This window comes from Dendrobates tinctorius, unplaced genomic scaffold (assembly GCF_039654945.1).
Source record: "Dendrobates tinctorius isolate UK_male_01 unplaced genomic scaffold, ASM3965494v1 ptg000162l, whole genome shotgun sequence".
Lineage (NCBI taxonomy): Eukaryota > Metazoa > Chordata > Amphibia > Anura > Dendrobatidae > Dendrobates > Dendrobates tinctorius.
This window is the reverse complement of record NW_027361829.1, coordinates 12,502,067-12,525,650: the sequence shown is the minus strand read 5'-3', so window position 1 is coordinate 12,525,650 and position 23,584 is coordinate 12,502,067. Positions and strand designations below refer to the sequence as shown.

General features: G+C 44.1%; 1 protein-coding gene across 3 annotated transcripts in view; it reads left to right on the top strand.

Annotated features, from left to right (window-relative positions):
• Positions 1 to 23,584, top strand: part of SACM1L (SAC1 like phosphatidylinositide phosphatase) — a 449,760-nt gene that overhangs the window by 318,711 nt on the left and 107,465 nt on the right. For all 3 annotated transcript variants that reach the window (XM_073549855.1, XM_073549857.1, XM_073549856.1), the window contains one exon: positions 13,349 to 13,447. In XM_073549855.1, the coding sequence (XP_073405956.1) occupies positions 13,349 to 13,447 (99 nt within the window). The remainder of the gene's footprint in view (positions 1 to 13,348; positions 13,448 to 23,584) is intronic.

Below are 23,584 nucleotides of genomic sequence, written 5' to 3'. Positions count from 1 at the left end.
ACGCCTTCTTCCCTTTATTAGGACCTCTGTACTGGACAAAGATTATTATCCTGCCTCCAAGGCCTGGTTGCGTCCAGGTACCTGAGCACTGTTTCCCTGACATCCAGGTTATGGTAATCTTTCTCCTTGCTATTTTTAGGGAACTGACAAAATGAAGGGAGCACTACCTCTTGATTCATGTTTGAGTCTGAGATAACCTTGGGGAGAAAAGCCGGGTCTAGTTTTAGGACTAACCGGTCTTCGAATATTTGTAAGTAGGGATCATGGACCGATGGGGCCTGAAGTTCCCCTAGTCTTTTGGCTGACGTAACTGCCACTAGGAAAGCCATCTTCAGAGAGAGGTTACCTATACTTATTTCTACCCCTAGTTGGTATGGCTGTCTACATAGCGCATTGAGGACTAGGTTAAGGTCCCAAGGAGGGAAGGTCTTTCTTATCAAGGTTTTAAGCCTCTGCACTGCCCTTGAGAACCGGGCTATCCAAGGGTGTGATGATAGGGTTGTGTCATAGAACACGCTTAAGGCTGCAACCTGTACTGAGTGCTGGGTCTAAGGCCCTTTTTGAACCCTGCCTGCAAGAAGCAAGGATCTTCGGGATGTGTGGTTGGTCAGTTTCGACTGTCGCCTCTCCACAAAAGCTGCAAAATTTCTTCCAGATCTTGTTATATATTGCTGCGGTCACGGGTTTTCTACTTTCTTGTAGGGTAGATGTGACATCGTCCGATAGACCCCTTGCTCTTAGGACCTGCCACTCCGGATCCAGGCTGATAACTGAAGCGCTTCTGGCCTTTGGTGGAAGACCGGACCTTGGTGGAGGAGGTCTTCTCTTTTTGGCAGAATAGGATCTTCCCGTGATATCTTCCTGAGTAGAGGAAGCCAACTTCTTCTTGGCCAATAGGGGGACTACCAATTTGACCCTGGCTCTGTCCTCGTAGACCTTCCTGAGAACCCATGGAATGAGAGCTAGAGGTGGGAAGGCGTACAACAGGCCTCTGTTCCAGGACTGTGATAGAGCATCTATCCCTGTCGGGTTTCCCACAGGGTTCAGGGAGTAAAAGGCTTTGACCTTTGTGTTCCATTTGTCCGCAAAAAGGTCTATTTCCAGTTGTCCCCAACTGTCGCACAGGCTGCTGAACACCTCGTCGTTGAGTTCCCAATCTGTTGCGGTTATTCTTCTGCTGAAGAAGTATGCAATTTGGTTCCTGGTGCCTTCCAGATGTACTGCTGAGATTGAGAGGACCTCTCTTTCCGCCCAACTGAAGATCTGTTCTGCTAAGCTCTGAAGTGTCGGGTGTCTTGGTCCGCCCTGGTGACGGAGAAAGGCTACTGTCGTGGTATTGTCTGACAGTATTTTGACGTGCTTGTTCTTCACCAGAGACCGGGTGATGAGTAGTACCTTCCAGACCGCCTGTAGTTCCCTGAAGTTGGAGGACCTGTTGCTGTCCTACGGACTCCATTGTCCCTGGTAGTACCTTCCTCCGATGTGTCCACCCCAGCCATACAGACTCGCGTCCGTGGTCACTACGATTTCTGGAGATTGAATCCATGAGACACCGGTTTTTAGGTTTCTCGGGACGGTCCACCACAGCAGCGACCTTCTGACCTGGGGGATTAACTGTATTTTCTTATCCAGTGAGTCCTGCCTTCTGTCCCAGGACGCTAGGACTGCCCGTTGTAGTTTGCGGGAGTGTAATTGACTCCATCTGACACAGGAAATGCAGGAAGTCATCAGCCCAAGGATCCTCATTGCGTCTCTGATCGATACCCGGTTCTTTGAGAACTGACGAATCTTCTTTGGCATGCTGGTCTGCTTTCCCTCTGGGAGATAGGACATTCTTCTTTCCGAGCCCAGCATGACCCCCAAAAATTTTATTCTGGGCTTGGGTATGAGATCTGATTTTGACCAATTTATGACCCAACCTCTGCAGCGTGGAGATCGAGGACTGACAGTCGACCCAGAGCTGGGCTGCTGAATCTGCTATGATTAAGAAGTCATCTAGGTACGGGACCACTGTGATGTTTCAAGCTCTTAGGTAGGCCAGTACTTCTACCATTAATTTTGTGAAGACTCTTGGGGCTGATGCTAGGCCGAAGGGGAGGCAGCAAAACTGGTAGTGGTGTATCCTGCCCTCCTTTTCGACTGCAAACCTGAGATATTTTTGGTGGTCTGGGTGGATGGGGACGTGGTAGTATGCGTTTTTTAGATCGAGCGTGCACATTACCACCGCTTTTCCCAGCAGAGGAATCGTGGATCTTATTGATTCCATCTTGAAGTGTTTGTATGCTACCCACTTGTTTAGGGGCTTGAGATTTATTATGGTTCTGGTCTCCCCCGATTGTTTTTTTATTGCGAAGAGGCTCAAGTAGTGTCCTCTCCCTTCTTCTTGAGTGGGTACTGGCATAATCGCCTCCATTCCTAGGAGGTCCTGGATATCCAACCACATGGGGGAAGTCGGACAGAGTTGAGAGCTGGTCACTAAGAGCCTGTTCGGGGGTAGGGAGTGGAATTCTTTCCTGTACCCCTGATAAATGACCTGTAGTACCCATGGGCTGGTGGTAACCTCCCACCATTCTCCCCTGAACTTGAGCAATCGCCCCCCTACTCTGGTGGGGTCATTTTTTCCAGGAGCTAGACCCTGGGCCGGAGAAGATGGTATCTCTGTTCCTATTTCTACCCTCGCCCCCTTTGGGGTAGCTCCATCGACCCGACTTCCCCTTCCCTCTGTAGTCCGTTCTTTGGTTGTAACGGGGTCTATGAAAGGGCTGATACCTCTTACGTTTCTCTTCAGGGAACCCCTTTTTTTATCTGACGCCTTCTCTAAGATATCATCAAGCACAGGCCTGAAGACTCTACCCCCCGAGAAGGGAATTGAGCAGAGTTTATTCTTTGACTGCATGTCACCTGACCAACTTTTAAGCCAGATAGCCCTTCTGGCTGTGTTGGACAAGGATTGGCTTCTGGCCGTGAACCTAACGGACTCTGCTGAGGCGTCAGCCAAAAACCCCGTAGCTAATTTTAGTAAGGGAAGGGATTTCAAGATGGTTTCTCTCGGAGCTATATCCGACAGGTGCTCCTCCAAATCATCTATCCATAGATGCATGGAGCGTGCCACTGATGTCGCGGCTATATTTGTTTTTATGACCGCTGCTGAACTCTCCCAGGACCTCTTTAAGAGGCCGTCTGCCTTCCGATCTAAGGGCTCCTTTAAGCTTGAGGAGTCCTCGAACGGAATAGCTGTCTTTTTTGATACTTTCGCTACTGGGATATCTATTTTAGGGACCTCTTCCCAGACCTTGACCTCCTCTGGGTCAAACGGCAGGCGAAGCCAGAAATCTCTGGGGATAGTGAATCTCTTCTCTGCTTCCTCCCATTCGTCTAATATCATCGCCCGTATATGGGTGTTTACTGGGAAGACCATCGAAGTCTGAGGGCGCAATCCCCCGAACATTTCATCCTGTATTGAGAGGGTAGTCAGGGGTTCCTCGATCTGCATAGTCTGCCGCACTGCCCCCAATAGCTCATTCGTATCGCCGGATGAAAAGAGATATTTCCTTCCCCTTTCTGGGTGCTCTCTGATCTCCTCCTCCTCTGCGTCTGATTCGGACCGGATGTCTTCGGAAGACGTGTTCGACTCCCTCTGTCTCTTTCTGGATGCCTGGGGGTTCACCTGCGGGGTTTGGGACATGGCCAGGCTGGAAACCGAAGCCTGCACTTCCTCTCTAATTATTGCTCTCATGTTAGACATGAGTGTAGCTTGTTCCTCCCCCATTATGCGTTTTGTACTTGCATCACAGAGGGTCTTTTGCCACGTGTCCTTTAGCTTCTTAGAGCAAACTGGACACTTCTTATCCTTCCTCCTGGGCTGCTTTCTCTCTGAAGTGGCGGTTCCCCCCTGGAACACATAAAATACGTGTTCTGTGGGGTTTGCCTTACCGGGGCCCCACCATGACCTCATCTGAGGTTACTCACGTGACCCTGCCTCTCTGCTCCCGTCTCCGTCTTTGCCTGGTTCTCCATCCTGGATAGAGAGGCTCACTGTGGCTGCCTGCTGCTGTGGAGACACAGACGTGTAAGTGGCCACGGACGTAGCGTCCGTCTCTTACTGCCGCAGAGCCTGGCGTACCGCTGCTGTTCCTTCCTCCTGCCGTGCTGCCGATCCGCTCCACCACTATAGATCTGCCCCCCTTCTCAGGTGGATCTATGCCGGCAGTGCCTGTGATGCCGGGCGGTCGCACTTGATGACGCGACCGGAAGTGACGTGCCTCGGCCTCGATGACGCGACCGGAAGTGGCGCGCCCCCGCTCCGATGATTTGCCCGGAAGTGACGCGCCCCCGGTCCGGGCACAGCGCGGTCCTCCAGGTATGCCGCGTCCCACGGAGGGGGGAGAGGTGCGGCGATATGCTGCCGGGGTCCGCTTGTGGAACCAGTGGACTCCATAGAGGCGGCCCTGGTTCCCGTCTATCGGTGGAGGCGGCGGCATCCAGGGTCGAGAGCCCCCGTCAGGAGGAAGCGACCCCCATCTCCTGAAGCAGCGCTACACTGGATGGGGCTGAGGGACCCTGTGCCGGGTGTCAGCTGCAGAATTTTTGAGGTAGGAAGGGAAAGGCTGGGCCCCCCAATTCTAATCAACTGCGTGGAACGGTCGGATCTTCCTCTCGTCGTTCCTATCCGCAGTGGGACAGGAAAAACACTGAAGGGTGGTAGGGGGAGGATCCGTTTAAGCTCTCGTGGTTTCCTGTCCCACTACGGATAAGCAGGACGTCCTCCAGTGTGCTGTCAGGTGGTGACCTGGAAAGTATTTTGAGGGTTATGTACAAAATAAATGTAACCCAGAAACCTTTTTAAATTTTTTCTCAGTGTTACATTAAACAAAAATTAACTCCAGAACACTGAATAGTGTATGGGTAAGAAAGGTGAACAAACGAGCAAAACTTTAAAACACTTTTTTCTACTATTATATACCACCAAAATGTGACAGAAAGCATGTAATACTATATAGATGAGTAATCTAATTCTGAACTATTTTTCTAGGCCTTTTGTAAGTTTTACATACTACCGTAATGCAACAAAAACAGTGTTAAACTATATGGATGAGTCATTGAATCCATAAAAAATTTAGAACTAAAAATATTTTGAAAGTGTAGTTGATGTACTTATACAGTCATAAAGGCTTTGCAGAAAGTACAAAGCTGGACAGAAATTATGAGGAGGTTTATCCATAGTCCCCTAAAAGGCAAATATCTGGCTGGGCGCATTAAAATATTGAATATTACAAACAGTTTAAATGCTGCTGGTGTCTGGTGGTGTGGAAAAGTGTGGGCTAATCCAGGCTTTGTTCATTTTTATGAGCGTGAGCCTGTCTGCATTCTCTGTTGAGAGGCGAAAGTGCCTTTCTGCTATGACCCCCCTACCCGCAGCACTAAAAACCGGCTCAGGCAAGATGTTACAGTGCCTTGCGAAAGTATTCGACCCCCTGGAACTTTTCAGCCTTTTCCCACATATCATGCTTCAAACATGAAGATACCAAATGTAAATTTTGGTGAAGAATCAACAAGTGGGACACAATTGTGAAGTTGAACAAAATTTATTGGTTATTTTAAATTTTTGTGGAAATTCATAAAATGAAAAGTGGGGCGTACAATATTATTCCTCCCCTTTACTTTCAGTGCAGCAAACTCACTCCAGAAGTTCGTTGTGGATCTCTGAATGATCCAATGCTGTCCTAAATGACTAATGATAAATATAATCCACCTGTGTGTAATCAAGTCTCTGTATAAATGCCCCTGCTCTGTGATAGTCTCAGGGTTCTGTTTGAAGCACAGAGCATCATGAAGACCCAGGAACACAACAGGCAGGTCCGTGATACTGTTGTGGAGAAGTTTAAAGCCGGATTTGAATACAAAATGATTTCCAAAACTTTAAAGCGATCATATTGAAATGGAAGGAGTATCATACCACTGCAAATCTACCAAGACCCGGCCGTCCCTCTAAACTTTCATTTCAAACAAGGAGAAGACAGATCAGAGATGCAGCCAAGAGGCCCATGATCACTGGATGAACTGCAGAGATCTACAACTGAGGTGGCACAGTCTATCCATAGGACAGCAATCAGTCGTACACTGCACAAATCTGGCCTTTATGGAAGAGCGGCAAGAAGAAAGCCATTTCTCAAAGATATCCATAAAAAGTGTTGTTTAAAGTTTGCAACAAGCCACCTGGGGGAGACACCAAACATGTGGAACAAGGTGCTCTGGTCAGATGAAACCAAAATCGAACTTTTTGGCAACAATGCCAAACTATATGTTTGGCGTAAAGGCAACACAGCTCATTACCCTGAACACACCATCCCCACTGTCAAACATGGTGGTGGCAGCATCATGGTTTGGGCCTGCTTTTCTTCAGCAGGGACAGGGAAGATGGTTAAAATTGATGGGAAGATGGATGGAGCCAAATACAGGACCATTCTTGAAGAAAACCTGTTGGAGTCTGCAAAAGACCTGAGACTGGGACGAAGATTTGTCTTCCAACAAGACAATGATCCCAAACATAAAGCAAAATCTACAGTGGAATGGTTCAAAAATAATCGTATCCAGGTGTAAGAATGGCCAAGTCAAAGTCCAGACCTGAATCCAATCGAGAATCTGTGGAAAGAGCTGAAAACTGCTGTTCACAAATGATCTCCATCAAACCTCATTGAGCTCGAGCTGTTTGCCAAGGAAGAATAGGCAAGAATTTCAGTCTCTCGATGTACAAAACTTATAGACCTACCCCAAGTGACTTGCAGCTGTAATCGCAGCAAAAGGTGGCGCAACAAAGTATTAAGTTAAAGAGGCCGAAGAATATTGCACGCCCCACTTTTCAGTTTTTTAATTTCTACAAAAATTTAAAATAACCATTAAATTTTGGTCAACTTCACAATTGTGTCCCATTTGTTGATTCTTCACCAAAAATTTACATTTGGTATCTTTGTTTGAAGCATGATATGTGGGAAAAGGTTGAAAAGTTCCAGGGGGCCGAATACTTTCGTAAGGCACTGTAGTAGCGGCAAGGCAGCACAACAACACCTAGGTATAGAGGCACAACTCGTTCCAGGTGTCCAGCTTTGAGACCCAATAGTTGAAAGTCACAGAGGAATTGGGGAGTATACTGGTTTGGTTGATCATCTTTGAAAACTTTTGCCCTCCTTGTCAAAAGTACCCTGATCACTGGGCTGGTGTCATGAAATTGGCCCACACCTTTTGAACAGAGTACCCCTGCTTCTGCTGTGTGTCTCCATGCCTCTACTCCTTAGATGGGCAAGGAAGCTTGCTCCTGCCACTATTGTCTGTTGGGATTTTTTTAAACATATTTTACACTATTGCCTTCTTGCATAGCATCATTTGCAATGTTCTCCTTGTAGTGTGGTTCTTGCAGGGTGAACAACCAGCACTTTTTTTGGCCAAGATGAATGTAATGCGAGGGTCATGGGAAAGGCAGCGGCAAATAGTCGGCCATATGTGCCAAGCTCCATACGGCCAACACTTCCCTGTCTCCACCATGATGATGACTCTCCATCTCTTCCTCCCTCTCTTCAGCCCATCCATGTATAAGAGACATGACGAAGGTTGTGTTGCTACTAACCTCTGTTACGGTAGCCAACAGATTCTGTTCCTGCTCTTCCCCCTCCTCTGCCTCCACTTCCTCATTGTTACCCAGTCTGCTCTGAGCAGATGAGATGAGGCTGGATTGAATACAATCTGTGTTATGCCTTCCTCCATCCCCAACTGGTCCACATGCTAATCTTAATCTTTAATTGTGAGCAGCAACTGGTTAAGTAGGCACAGAAGCCAGATAGTTGCGCTGACTATGGTGTCATCGCCGCTCACCATCTTTGTGGAGTCTGCAAAGTCTTGGAGGACCAAACAAAAGTCAGACATCCATGCCTGTTCTTCAGTTATGCATGGAGGCTGACCAGAATACTCACAGGTGTGTGTGAGCTGGTACTCAATCACTGGTGTCTTCTGCTCACAAAGCCTTGCCAACATGTGCAGTGTGAAGTTCCAGCGCATGGTGATGTCGCACACCAGTCGGTGAGCTGACGTGTGTGCCCTACTGCAGCATTGCCAGAGCAGTGGCAGCTGTACTCGACTTGCGGAAATGGTGCTTATGTGGCGTACCTGGACCAGAACCGCTGGCTAATCTGGGTTTGTTTTCAAAAACCGCTGAACTACCAAGTTGAGCACCTGTGCCAAGCATGGTACCTGTTTGAACTTGTCAAGCTTCACAGTGGCCACCAGGTTACGCCCATTATCACACATGACCATGCCTGGTTGGTGTTTCAGCAGCAAAAAACACAGATCTATCTTGTCTGTTATTCCTTTAACCCCTTCCCGACATGCACCGTACTAGTACTGCTCTGCCGGATTTGCTTTCCCGCAAATAGCAGTACTAGTACGGCGCACCAATCTCATGCTGAGCGCCACAGGGATCAGGTGAGGGTGTCAGCTAGCACCGATCGCGGGCATTTAACCTCTCTGATGCCACTGTCAGTAGTGACAGTGACATAGAGGAGCCCCCTCCCTCCACGCTTCCATGAGTACAACGCGATGCGATCGTGTCGTCCTGATAGTCTCACAAAATGGCTGCGGGGTCCTTCCGGGTCCTGCAGGGAAGGTGGCTTGTGAGCACTTGCAGAAAGCAGGCACTGGCATGCTTCCTTCCCTGCCTGTCAGATCCTGATCTGATAATCTGCAGTGCATTGTGTCAGATCAGTGATCTGATATAATAATGTCCCATGCTGGGACAATGTTAAAAAAATAAATAAAAATTACAAAGTGTAAATTTTTTTTTTTTAAAAATACCTAAATAAATGAAAAAAATATTTTCCCAATAAATATTTATGTAAATGAAAAAAAAGCAAACAATAAGAGTATGTTTTCATGGTCAGTAAACACTGCAGATTGGATGCTGCGTACAGCCACAGTGTTCAATCCGCAGTGGCCAGATGTTACAGCATATTAGACGGGATTTTATGAAATCCCATCTCCACTATGCGTATAGGGACGCCTCCAGCTTGCCTGCGTAACCAGACCGCAGCATGTCTATTTATCTTGCGGAGACACTCAGTATACGCAAGATCAATATCACCGTCATATGTATAGGATGCGGTGATTCAGCATGGTTCAATGAACACATGCAAAATCACTTGTCATACAAAAGCCGGCAGCGCTTTTGATGGACCTGCGTCCAAAGCGTTGCCAATACTGACCATGGAAACACCCTAAAAGTACACATATTTCGCCATGTCCGTAACTATCCAATCTATAAATGTGTCCTACTAGTTAACCCCCTCAGTGAACACCATGAAAAAAATAAACTTGGCAAAAAACAATGCTTTAACATTATACTGCCAAACAAAAAGTGCAATATATATATATATATATATATATATATATATAATTTATGAGATAGATAGATATTTTCACTGCTTAACGTATAAACTTCTGTGTTCCATCTGGGGGCTCAAGGTGCTCAATACGCATCTAGATAAGGTCCCGAAGGAGTCTAGTTTCCAAAATGGTTTTACTTGTAAGGGATTTCCACTGTTTAGGCACATCAGGGGCTCTTCAAACGCAACATGGCGTCCACTAATTATTCCATCAAATTTTGCATTCAAAAACTCAAATGGCGCTGCTTTCCTTCCAAGCCCTGCCGTGCACTCAAACAGTTGTTTTCCAAGACATATTGGGCATCTGCAATCAGGAGAAATTGCACAACTAATTGTATGGAGCAATTTCTCCTGTTACCCTTATGAAAATGCAAAATATGGAGCAAAAAAGATTTACCGTATGTAGGAAAAATGTGTTGTGTTTTTTTGTTTTTTGTTTTTTTATGCAGCTTAATGTTATAAACTTCTGTCAAGCACTATTGGGTTCAAGGTGCTCAATACGCATCTAGATAAGTTCCCTAAGGGGTCTAGTTTCCAAAATGGTGTTATTTGTGGGGGGTTTCCACTATTTATGCACATCAGGGGCTCTCCAAACATGACATGGCATCCGTTAATTATGCCAGCAAATTTTACATTCAAAAAGTGAAATGGCGCTCCTTCCCTTCCGAGCCCTGCCATGCATCTAAACAGTAGATTTCCCACACATATGGGGTATCGGCATGTTCAGGAGAAATTGCACACCAAAATGTTTGGTCCATTTTCTCCTGTTACCTTTGCAAAAGTAAAAAATATTCAGGTCTAAAGAAAATTTTTGTGAAAGAAAAGTAAATGTTTATTTTTTTTTCTTCCACATTCTAAAAATTCCTGTGAAGAACCTGAAGGGTTGATAAACTTCTTGAATGTAGTTTTGAGCACCTTGAGGAGTGTAGTTTTTAGAATGGTGTCATTTTTGGATATTTTCTGTCATATAGGCCCCTCATAGTCATTTCAAATGTGAGGTGGTCCCTAAAAAAAAAAAATGGTTTTGCAAATTTTGTTGGAAACATTAGATATCGCTGGTCAAATTTTAACCCTTATAACTTCCTAAAAGATTTTATGTTTCCAAAATTGTGCTGATGTAAAGCAGAAATGTGGGAAATGTTATTTATTAACTATTTTGTGCAATATGACTCTCTGATTTAAGGGCTTAAAAATTAAAAGTTTGAAAATTGCTAAATTTTCACCAAATTTCCGTTTTCTTCAGAAATAAAGTGACATCAAAGAAATGTTACCACTTTCATAAAGTACAGTATGTCTCAGAATCACTGGGATCTGTTGAAGCTTTCCATAGTTATGACCTTATAAAGTGACAGTGGTCAGAATTGTAAAAATTGGCCTTGTCAGGAAGGTGTAAACAGGCTTTGGAGAGAAGGGGTTAAAGGGAACCTGTCACGTCGTTTTTCCGCAATAGGCTGCGGCCACTGCCTTTTGGGGCTTATCTACAGTATTCGATTATGCTGTAGATAAGCCCCCGATCTAACCTGAAAGATAAGAAAAACAAGTTTTATTATACTCACCTCGGGGCGGTCCGGTCCGATGGGTGTTGCAGGTCCGGGGCTTCCAATCTTCTTGCGATGTCGTCATCTTCCTTGCTTCATGTCATGGCTGCACAGGCGTACTGATATGCCCTGTTGAGTGCAGAGCAAAGTATAGCAGTGTGCAGACGTAGGGCCTCTCTGACCTTTCTCAGTTCTTGTGCACTGCAGTACTTTGCTCTGCCCTACACAGGGCAGATCAAGTACGCCTGTGCAGGATCCATGAAACGAAGCCACAAGGATGACGACATCGCATGAAGATGGGAGGCGCTGCTGTGGATGAAGTGCTCTGAGATACCATACCTGAGATAAAGGATGAGGAGGCGCAGGAGGGGTGCAGCAACTGCTGTAGAAGGTGTAGGAAAACATGGTAGAAGTAGGACCAGCAATCCTCGGTGTTGGGAGCACATGCCAGGATGTGACTCATCCATGGCATGCAGAATTTTCACCTGGTGTGCCATAAGGGAAATGGGGCCTCCATGGCCACAAGCGCTTATCCGCATGTCAGTCATTACGTGGACCATGATAGTAAGCGGTAAGGACACGGGTGATGTTCCTGAACATGTGCTGCAACAAGGCAGGGATGCCACACCAGGACGCCTTACGCTTTATGTAATTGCTAGGTCTCTTGAAACCATGTTTATTTTGAATAAAAGGAAAAAAAATGGTCACCTGCAGCAATCAAAGCAGATTTTGTGAGTTTACTCAACCGTAAATTAACAGAACGCAAAAGAAAAATGTTTCGATGCTTTTTCTCAGTTTTGGAGATCCCAAAAATATTCACAGACTACGTAACACTGTGTGACTGAAAAATGGAAGCCTACAAAATGTTTATAAGCTTTTTTTCACTTTTAAAGATCACAGAAATGTACTCACAGAAATGCTAAGAAATGTAGCCCAGGAAAATATTTCAATGATTTTTGGTGTGTTTTATAAAACTAAAAAGGACCTCAAAGCATGTAATATTTGATGGATCAAAATATTTAAAAAATTTTCAGCCACCACAAAGAAATACTGCAGCTATATATTTACCAACAGAGTGCACAGACCTAATCCTTGTATACAGACTGGATTCTGTCATTCTCCATGTTCCTGCAGCTCTCTCCCTACTAGGCTAAATGCAGATTGTATGTGATACAAACGATTAGCCCTTAGAAGTGCTGTTAGTATGATGGCTCAGCTTCAGCACCAGTATCAACACTGCAGGCCTCTGATTCATTATACAGTGCACACACGGACCTAGACAAGCTCACTCTCCATCCAATACGCAGTGTCACAGAGCTGTGCAATGGTGTCAGTGTGCTGAACCGGGCGGTGCCTGTCCTTTTATAATCCTGATTATGTCAGCCGACCATCCGGTCACAGTAATGTAACAACCAACATGGCTATGGCATTGCAGTGACTCACACGCAATCCCTACTTATTAGCTGTGTAACGGGCTCTAAAGATACGGGAGCAGAAATTCAAGTTTTACTCACTGAGTAGTGAACACCGCAAAGTATCACCGAGCACGTTCGCTCATCCTTAATAAATACGTGTATACATTTCCCAGAGGAGCATTGCACAGATAATAAGCCTCCTTACCTTGGCATGCCAGAGCAGTTATATCATTCTCCACAAAGAGAAATATTACCACTTAGACCTCAGTCCAGAGCCTCTCACCTAGCCATATCCGTTCTCATACTTTGCACTAACGAGGGGCAATACCCCCCCAAACAGTGTCTGCAAATTGTGATTTTAATTTGGCTTTTGATCTAAGGGTTTGTGCACACATAAGCGTTTTTTTCGCGTTTTTTAAGCGTTTGTACCGGCAAAAACGCTTACAAGAAGCATCCCATTCATTTTAATGAATTGTGCACTTTTTGTGCATATTGATGCGTTTTTTGCCGCGAAAAAATGCATCGCGGTAAAAAAAGCAGCATGCTCATTAACTTTCGCATTTCTAACTATTTTCTGAGACTGGGGACGCTCCGGAAAAGAACGCATAAAAAACTTGTTTTTTGCGCAAAAAACGCGCGTTTTCTGGGAAGGAGTCCGGTTTTCAGTCAGGAATTTTCTGCATATGTGGGTACATAGCCTTAATCACATTTCAAGGTTCGTTAAAGGGTCAAAAGTGACTTGTAGGATTGCTGCTTCCAACAGGAGACCTCTGAAGAGTCAATTTGCATATAGTGTGTGATACCAAGTCAAAAAAATGAAGCCTTAGCAGGTTTTATATGAGAAAAAGGCCTTTACTGACCTGCCTAAATTTAATTGGATCTGTAAATACACTGTAAACCAAGAGCACAATCCTAAGAAAAAAAGTAATCTACATGTAATGCCATCTCCTTTTTTTCTTTTAAATAGGTACTTTGCTTTTGACTTCCACAAAGAATGCAGTCGTATGCGCTGGGAACGATTACAGATTCTGGTGGATCAAGTGGCTGAAATTCAAGATGAATTTGGGTGAGATTATACTAATCGGCTACTTTTCTAAAACAGAAAGCTGCAATGCCATCATACCACATAAAATACTTGCATCGAAACTGACAACAGTAGCGGTTTCTGCAGTGCCTTGTAGGTTGGTGGGGAGGTGAGCGGTTATAATTTGTTACATACGTAGGGGAATGTTTATTATAAGTTGTATATATGAACAGGGAGTGCACGAAATGTTTACTACTAGCACCTGTGTAGTCATAGCCAGTGTGTTTTTTCCATCCCCCCTCGTATGAAAAAAACCAAAGCTTTATAATTAAAATGTTTCTCATATATAAGAATATTCATGGAAAGTACTTTTAAGACTGAGAATTTATTCAAAATGTATGCTTTAAACCTTAAACCATATTAATGTTTGAAAATCAATGTCTGACATTCATTTGGATTTGGATATCTTTGTACCGTGTTAGCCAGTAGATAGAAGAATATTTAGAATTGAGAGTCCTCAGTGGGACAAGCGTCTGAAGGATAACATGTTTATACAAAAGACAGCACAGATTTCCACAGACAGCACAGATAAATCGCATGGATTTATGTCTTTTTACATCAATTCAGAAATTTACTCTTTATACTTTCTGGGGTCATCACAACACAGGACCAGACAGAAAACCTTCACACTGCTTATCTATGAACTGTTCCAATATTTATGCTTATCACTCCCTCCATAATGACTATTCCACTTCACATCACTTGTCTTAGCTATTGGGTTATTTCTGTGCTGTCTTTTGTATAAATGTTATCCTTCAGATTTTGTATTAGTCTAGCCTGATGAAGAGACCTGAGTAGTCTCGAAAGCTTGCAACTTGTTACCATCTTTTCAGTTAGCCATTAAAAGGTATCAACCATTGAGGACTCTCAATTCTAAATATTCTTCTGACATTCATTTGTTCATTTTCATTGATTTTTGATTTATTACTTTTGTCAGATTCATGTTATTTCTGCCACCATGGTGGGTTTTTCTGTCATTAAATAAGGGGGTACCAACAATTTTGACCACGTGTTTGTGATCCATAGGGTGTATAGAACCCCTGATATGTTATTTAAAGCAGGGTTGAAGTTTAACTTCAACTGCCCAAGGTACTTGCAATCTCAGGCAGACATACTGCATATGCTTTGTCATTGTCCCAGATTGTCCCCCTTTTGGATCGTAGTGTTGAGCCGTATTGGAATGATGTATAGGTGCATTGTCTCTAGTGACCCACTGACATGTCTATTAGAGTACATTGAGGAAATAAAAACAGTCAACACGACCAAAATATCAATTGCGAGATTGTTTATTGCCAGAAAATAGATTGCAATCTATTGGATTAGAGGAGCACCCGTCCAGATGCGAATTTATTGCTTAAACGAACTATACTGTATAATTCAACTTGAAAGAAGGATTTACACCAAGAGGAATAAACAGGAATACTTCCATAGACTATGGCAGCCATGGTTGGATAGTATTAATTAAAGTACCGTGTAGACTCGCGTATAAGCTGAGACTTTCAGCCCATTTTTTTGGGCTGAAATTCCCCCCTCGGCTTATACGCGAGTCATATAGCCAGGGGGTAGGTGGGGGAGGGGGAGCGGTGTGTCAGATCATACTGACCCCCCTGGCATTGTCTCTGCAGCCCCTCCCCCCCGCTTGTCCCACGGTCTCCGTTCCTTCCTACAGCGATCACTTGGTACCGCTCATTAAAGTCATGAATATGCTCATATTTATGACTATAATGAGCGGTACCACATGACCGCTGAAGGAAGGAAGAGAGACCGTGGGGCAAGCAGGGGGGGGCTGCAGAGACCACGCCAGGGGAAGGTAAGTATATGCTATATTCACCTGTCCCAGTTCCAACGCTGCTTGCCGTTGTCTGCCCGCCGGGTCCCTCTGTCAGTGACGTTCAGACAGCAGAGGGCACGATGACGTAGTCCGTGCCGCCCTCTGCCTGAACAGTCACTGACAGAGGGACCCGGCGGGCAGACAGCGGCGAACAGCGTTGGAACCGCGACAGGTGAATATCTCAGGTGCCTGGTCCTGAGCCAGCGGCAACACCTGTCCCCCATAGCGCGCCGGTGTCCCCGCCTGCTCAGCACTCCGGCACCTGTCCCCTAGCAATGAGAGGTGAGTATGTCTTTTTTTTTTTTTTTTCTTTTTTAATACCTGCGGCAGCCGCAATATATGGGCGCATAATCTATGGGGCATCTTATGGGGGGCATATTCAATAGAGCATCTTATGGGGGCATATTCAATAGAGCATCTTATGGGGCAGCATATGGGGGCATATTCAATGGAGCATCTTATGGAGGCAGCATATAGGGGCATATTCAATGTAGCATCTTATGGGGGAAACATATGGGGGCATATTCAATGGAGCATCTTATGGGGGCATCTTATGGGGGATATTCAATGGGGCATATTCAATGGAGCATCTTATGGGGGCAGCATATGAGGGCATATTCTATGGAGCATCTTATGGGTCAGCATATGGGGCATAATCTATGGAGCATCTTATGGGGCCTATTCTATGGAACATTTTATGGGGCATAATCTATGGAACTTCTTATGGGGCCATAACCTTTATGGAGCAGCATATGAGGCATATTATTCTATGGAGCATCTTATGGGGACATAATCTATGGAGCATTTTATTGGGCCATAACCTTTATGGGGCAGCATATGGGGCATATTATTCTATGGAGCATCTTATGGGGCCATTATTAACCTTTGAGCAGCATTATATGGGGCGTATTTTGTATGGAGCATCTTATGGGGTTCCTGATTCAATATGGCTATTCAAAAACATTTAACCTACTGATGTCTCAATTAATTTTACTTTTATTGATATCTATTTTTATTTTTGAAATTTACCAGTAGCTCCTTCATTTTCCTCCCTAGGCTTATACGTGAGTCAATAAGTTTTCCCAGTTTCTGTGGTAAAATTAAGGGGTCGGCTTATACACGGGTCGGCTTATACACGAGTATATACAGTTATGGATTTTAATGATGGACGTAGCAGTGTTGCACTGGGAAAGGTCTCCATGGGAGGGGAAGGGGGGGGATTTACTGTAAGATTAAAAAATGAGTGTTTCCATATAATCTGTTCTAAGTTTTGTTATGTTTAATTAAAATTTATTTGATTTAAAAAAAATTTAAAAAATCTGTGTAATGGTACCAACCTGACACTGTCTGTAAATATCTCACATTGCGTTTCCTTTTTTAGGTCCTTTTTATTCATAACTCTATTCTACATTTTTTTTTATGCTTTTACACTTGAAAGCAAATGGGGGGCTGCTTGGCTTCTATGTGTGTACATACGCTTTGGCATGGGCAGCCATTTTAGTTTTCCTGCCGTGCCCGCCCTGCCATTGTTGGATCTTTGTTGCGTTTCCTTTTTTAGGTCATTTATCTATTATATTTAATCATAACTCTATTCTACATTTTTTTAATGCTTTTTCACTTGAAAGCAAATGGGGGGCTGCTTGGCTTCTATGTGTGTACATACGCTTTGGCATGGGCAGCCATTTTAGTTTTCCTGCCGCCCCCGCCATTGTAGGATCTTTGCAGCGTTTCCATTTATAGGTCAGCTATCAATTATATTTAATCAGAACTCTATTCTACATTTTTTTTATGCCGCGTCCGCCCCCACCATTGTAAGATCTTTGTAGTGTTTCCTATAAAAGGGTCTCTTTGTCTCTGAACCATGTGCTCAGCTACTCTCATAGAAAATAATGGCGATCTCATCATTCGCTCATAAAACGCGGCGCGTTTATGATAAAAACACGAAAATTACATTTCTGCGTATGGCACGAAACCCGCGTTCTAGCCCATAATTTTCACGGTTCCAGCAACCACAGAAACCAAGAACTGGATTTCTCCTAAACGGTGGGACATAATTACTGCATTTTTGGTCTTTAATTATTGTCTATGACAGGCTAAAGAGAATGATACCATGTGCGTGTTTATACGATTTACCCTCTGCGAGATATAGTCATTATAAGTTTTGTAGTCAGAATTGTAACTCCTATAGCAGGGGGAGGAACATACCAGATGGCCCCTTTCGTGATGTCACAAACCCAAAGCTATAAGGTATTCCCTCCATAAAATTGGTTATTCGAGCTGGAGGTTTGATGCCAAAAGGACCCCAGATGCAGGGCGACGTGTGGCCCTGCCTCCCTACATGGTTAGCCTAAAGACCATTAAGCAACTGTACGTGTTGATTTCTTTGTTAATCCCATTTATTTTATATTTGCATTGTACATACCTAATGTCTCAACTTTGTAACATCTTTATCTGTGTAATCACTGCCCCCCCTTTTGGGGTGTCCGTATGAAGGGCAAACTGCAACATGCTTGTGAGATGCTGAAGCAGAGAAAGCAGATCAGTGTTGGAGGAAAGCCAAACAGACTGATGGATGCTCATGAAAAACTTAGTTTAAAGAGGAGTGCAGTGGCTGTAACTATCAACACACCCATGGCACAAAGTTCATCATGTTCTTCACCCATACATATAACCAAGAATATCCAAATGTTACAGCCGAAAACTATTTGTTCCAGAGTAACGAACATTGTTAAAGGAATGCCAATAAACATAGATAACCACGAAGCTGGGAAACAGATTTTTTCTTTACAAGATATGGACGATGATGGTATTGATGACGACTTTACCTCAACCCCACCAAGAAGATGAAGATCACAGCTGCAAATAATGTGCAGAAAAGGCCGTGAATGTCTGGAAATTCACTTTCTCTTGGGCAAACTTTACCTCTTACTAAAGTGTTAGAGAATGATGCATACACAGCTCCCATGTCTAGTCAGCAAGATACTTCGACACCTTTATTGCACACACAGGCTGTAACTAACGTGTCACGGACACTTGTCACAAAGGAGGCCAGTTCAGGGCCCATTCATAAAGAGCCTGTCTTTAACTCTTTAGAAGGGCCAAAAATGACCATTAATAATTTTCATCCAAGAGTCACAGAGGAAGATATTGTGGAGCTTTTCTGTGTATGCGGTGTCTTGAAGTACACCTGCTTGTTAAGCTACGGAGTTGCAGAGGTTGTGTTGGTAAGTAAGGAAGATGCAGTTGGTGCCTAAAAAAATACAACAACAGATACCCAGATGGACAACCATTGAAATGCAATCTTCCTTTGAATGGTAGTGCGATAACATCAGACCAGCCCATACTTGTAAGATTAAGTGACACCCCTTCAAAGAAGGAAGGTTAATTCAGTGTTGCTTTAAATCCTCCAGCTGAAGTTGATCCTGATACTATCTTAAAAGTACCTGCAATTAAGATTAAGCTCTGATGACAGCAACACAATTTGGAGACTGTAATAACAGATAATCCCAATTAACATATGGGCCCAGAGATTCCTTTAAAAAAAAAATATTTCTTCATTTTGGTTTTTGTTTAACGCCGGTGATTGACACCAGCAGGTAGTTGATGTTTGAAGGAGTCTGGCATCAGACATTGGACAATTTATCTTGTTCACAGCATTGTAGTACAGTTCACCTTGGCTGTGGTGCAGGTGCGTTATTGCATCAAGAATTTCTGTTTTCCACTTACTCTAGTATTTGTAATACAGCACAATTATAGTTCTATTGTTCTGTCAAGGGAGGCTAAATAAATGTTGAATAACTTGTTTAAATGTATTCCATAATCTGTTTCCACTTAAAAGATAATATTTGTTGTTTGGTAGCTTTAATATCTGGATTCCTACAAATGGATCTCCAGACCTTCATATTCCAGTAGATGGAAGGGGGGAGGAGGAATTACTAAGTGTCCACCGACTGTGTTATAGAGAAATAATTTTTTATTACTAATTAATGTTTCCCACTGCAAAAATTTAATCCAGAACTGTTCAATCGAAGGCCATACTCGTTGCCCTGTGGCTGAAGCATTTTGTGATATCTGTGATCTGAAGACAGAGAAATGCTGAAGGGAAAGAGTTCATGGTAATAGTGATCTAAATACTGAGATGTGTACAGAGGAATGCAGGGAGGACATAGATTGTGGTTTTTTTTAATCAACTTCAGCTGCATTTGAAAATTTGTATGTCATGCTGCTAATTAAAAAAAAAGGTACTCTACTGTTGACAGGGCGCAGTGCCATACCACGACTATCTATTGGCTCTTCCTGTACAACCCTATCATTTTTGGATAATTGATATTTATTTCTACTCCTCATTGGGAGGGGGGGGACACAAGAACCAATAGGTAAACTCTGCTGAGACCACAGTCATACCATTGCACACAATAACATGGCTGTTACATCGCGAAACACGCTCACCCTGGTGTTTTAGTGGTGGTGTCTGAAGAGATGTGGAGGATGTGTGGTATCCCACTAAGAAGCCATTTCTATGGGATACCGTATAGTGCGTTTTCATATAAAGGTTCACCATTTTTAGGTGGGATGGGCATTTTAAATACATTGTGTGATAGGCTTCGGGTTCCTGCCTCTGCACAGCAGGAATCCCGAGCCTTGCCATCTGCGGTCTTCCATTCCTCTCAGGCCACAGAGGAGTCTGCTCAGCAAAGAAGTCATTCTCAGCGTCTTGCGCAGTCTACTACTGTTGGCTTGGTTACTGCTGCTAATCAGGGTTCAGCTATAGTAACCTGCAATAGCCAGCAGCGAGCAGCTCCTGGGACTAAGTCCTTCTCTCGGTCCACTGAGCATGCCCGTGGGAAGTCCTCTCATTGGAGGTCTGAGGTCACATGCTCAGGTGTTATGAATGGGTCACCGAGGAGGATGGCAGGAACAGGCTAAGCCACCAGAAGACCAGAGAGGTTGGTAACTAAGCAGATTGCAGACCCCTGATCATATCCGCACAACTAGCAGTAGCCATGGAGCATTCCTACGATGCCCTAGATGCTTCTTCAGATCCGGAGGACTAACTAAACCTAAAGACAGAAATATGAAATTAAAACTGCCCCAGAGCAGATCCACAAAGGAATAGACAGTCCCCAAACATATACAGATGTGGCCAAAAGTATTGACACCCCTGCAATTTTCAGATAATACTCAGTTTCTTCTTGAAAATGATTGCAACCACAAATTCTTTGGTATTATTATCTTCATTTAATTTGTCTTAAATGAAAAAAACACAAAAGAGAATGAAGCAAAAAGCAAAACATTGATCATTTCACCAAAACTCCAAAAATGGGCCAGACAAAAGTATTGGCACCCTCCGTCTAATACTTGGTTGCACAACCTTTAGCCAAAATAACTGCAACCAACCGCTTCCGGTAACCATCAATGAGTTTTTTACAAAGCTCTGCTGGAATTTTAGACCATTCTTCTTTGGCAAACTGCTCCAGGTCCCTGATATTTGAAGGGTGCCTTCTCCAAACTGCCATTTTTAGATCTCTCCACAGGTGTTCTATGGGATTCAGGTCTGAACTCATTGCTGGCCACCTTAGAAGTCTCCAGTGCTTTCTCTCAAACCATTTTCTAGTGCTTTTTGAAGTGTGTTTTGGGTCATTGTCCTGCTGGAAGACCCATGACCTCTGAGGGAGACCCAGCTTTCTCACACTGGGCCCTACATTATGCTGCAAAATTTGTTGGTAGTCTTCAGACTTTATAATGCCATGCACACGGTCAAGCAGTCCAGTGCCAGAGGCAGCAAAGCAACCCCAAAACATCAGGGAACCTCCGCCATATTTGACTGTAGGGACCGTGTTCTTTTCTTTGAATGCCTCTTTTTTTCTCCTGTAAACTCTATGTTGATGCCTTTGCCCAAAAAGCTTTACTTTTGTCTCATCTGACCAGAGAACATTCTTCCAAAACGTTTTAGGCTTTTTCAGGTAAGTTTTGGCAAACTCCAGCCTGGCTTTTTTATGTCTCGGGGTAAGAAGTGGGGTCTTCCTGGGGCTCCTACCATACAGTCCCTTTTCATTCAGACGCCAATGGATAGTACGGGTTGACACTGTTGTACCCTCGGACAGCAGGGCAGCTTGAGCTTGTTTGGATGTTAGTCGAGGTTCTTTATCCAACATCCGCACAATCTTGCGTTGACATCTCTTGTCAATTTTTCTTTTCCGTCCACATCTAGGGAGGTTAGCCACAGTGCCATGGGCTTTAAACTTCTTGATGACACTATGCACAGTAGACACAGAAAAATTCAGGTCTTTGGAGATGGACTTGTAGCCTTGAGATTGCTCATTCTTCCTCACAATTTGGTTTCTCAAGTCCTCAGACAGTTCTTTGGTCTTCTTTCTTTTCTCCATGCTCAATGTGGTACACACAAGGACATAGGACAGAGGTTGAGTCAACTTTAATCCATGTCAACTGGCTGCAAGTGTGATTTAGTTATTGCCAACACCTGTTAGGTGCCACAGGTAAGTTACAGGTGCTGTTAATTACACAATTTAGAGAAGCATCACATGATTTTTCAAACAGTGCCAATACTTTTGTCCACCCTCTTTTTTATGTTTGGTGTGGAATTATATCCAATTTGGCTTTAGGACAATTCTTTTTGTGTTTTTTCATTTAAGACAAATTAAATGAAGATAATAATACCAAAGAATTTGTGTTTTCAATCATTTTCAGGAAGAAACTGAGTATTATCTGACAGAATTGCAGGGGTGTCAATACTTTTGGCCACAATTGTATTGTCTGTAAGACAAGATGAAACACAAACACAAGCAGAGAACAGACTGAGTAAACGGTGGGGCCCAAGCTGTCTAGACAGAACAGGACAGAAAAAGATACTGTCTGCAATCATGCACAAAACCATGAAAAAGTCCAACACTTCTGATATACAAAAAAAACCCTGAGATCACACTATCTCACCCCCGCTAGATCAGCACTCTGGTATAAACTGGCAGCAAGCAAAAAGATACTAACATAACAGGGGACTGAACATGCTGAAACATATGAAGCAGGGCCCAGTGCTGCCCCCAGCAGTGAGCACGCTGAACACTAACAGCAAAACAGAAAGCAAAAAAAGACACAACCAGATTAGATGCAAAGGATTAGCAAAGGAATCACTTAGCTGAAAATGCAGATCAGGCAGGGATAAAAGAGCTCCAAATGCACACAGAGGAAAAAATCACAAGCAACCTTCAACAGCAGCCAGCTCCATTATATGCTCCCAGTCAGCAATCACAGATTCCCAGAGCCTCCATCCACCTGGCCAGCTCCAGTACTCTCAGTAACCAGCAGAGGGAGCTTCAGCTCAGAAATTCGAGCAAGGGAGTTCACAACAGTACCCCCCCTTGAGGAGGGGTCACCGAACCCTCATCCACGCCACCAGGCCGATCAGGATGGGCCCGGTGAAAGGCAAGAATCAATCTCTTGGCATGGATGTCAGAAGCAGAGACCCAAGAATTATCCTCCTGGCCATAACTCTTCCACTTGACCAAGTACTGAAGCCTCCGTCTAGCCAGACGAGAATCCAATATCTTCTCTACCTCATAGTCCAAATTACCCTTAACCAGTACAGGGTCAGGGGGCACTGCCATGTGAACGACTGGCTCCACAAACCTTTTCAACAAAGATTTATGAAAGACGTTATGAATCTTAAACATAACTGGAAGAGCCAAACGAAAAGAAACAGGGTTACGGATTTCCAAAATCTTATAAGGTCCAATAAACCTTGGCTTGAATTTTGGAGATGCAACCTTCATGGGAATATTTTTTGAGGACAACCAAACCATATCACCCACTTTAAACCGGGGACCAATGGTCCTCTGCCGGTTAGAAAACCGTTGGGCCTTTTCCTCAGAGTGGGACAACTTATCCACTACTTGGTCCCAAATCTGCTTCATTTTCTCTACCACAGAATCCACACCTGGGCAGGCAGAAGCTTCTACCTGCCCCGAAGAATATCGAGGATGAAACCCAAAGTTACAAAAGAAAGGAGACATCAAAGTGGCAGAGCTAGCCCTATTGTTTATCGTGAATTCAGCCAAGGGCAAAATGAGACCCAATCATCCTGATCAGCAGATATGAAACACTGCAAACAGGGCTCCAACATCTGGTTTGTTCTCTCAGTCTGCCCATTGGTCTGAGGATGAAATGCAGAGGAGAAAGACAACTGAATTTCCAGTTTGGAACAGAAAGGCCTCTAAAATCTGGAAACAAATGGACCCCTCTGTCCAACACAATGTTCTCAGGAATCCCGTGCA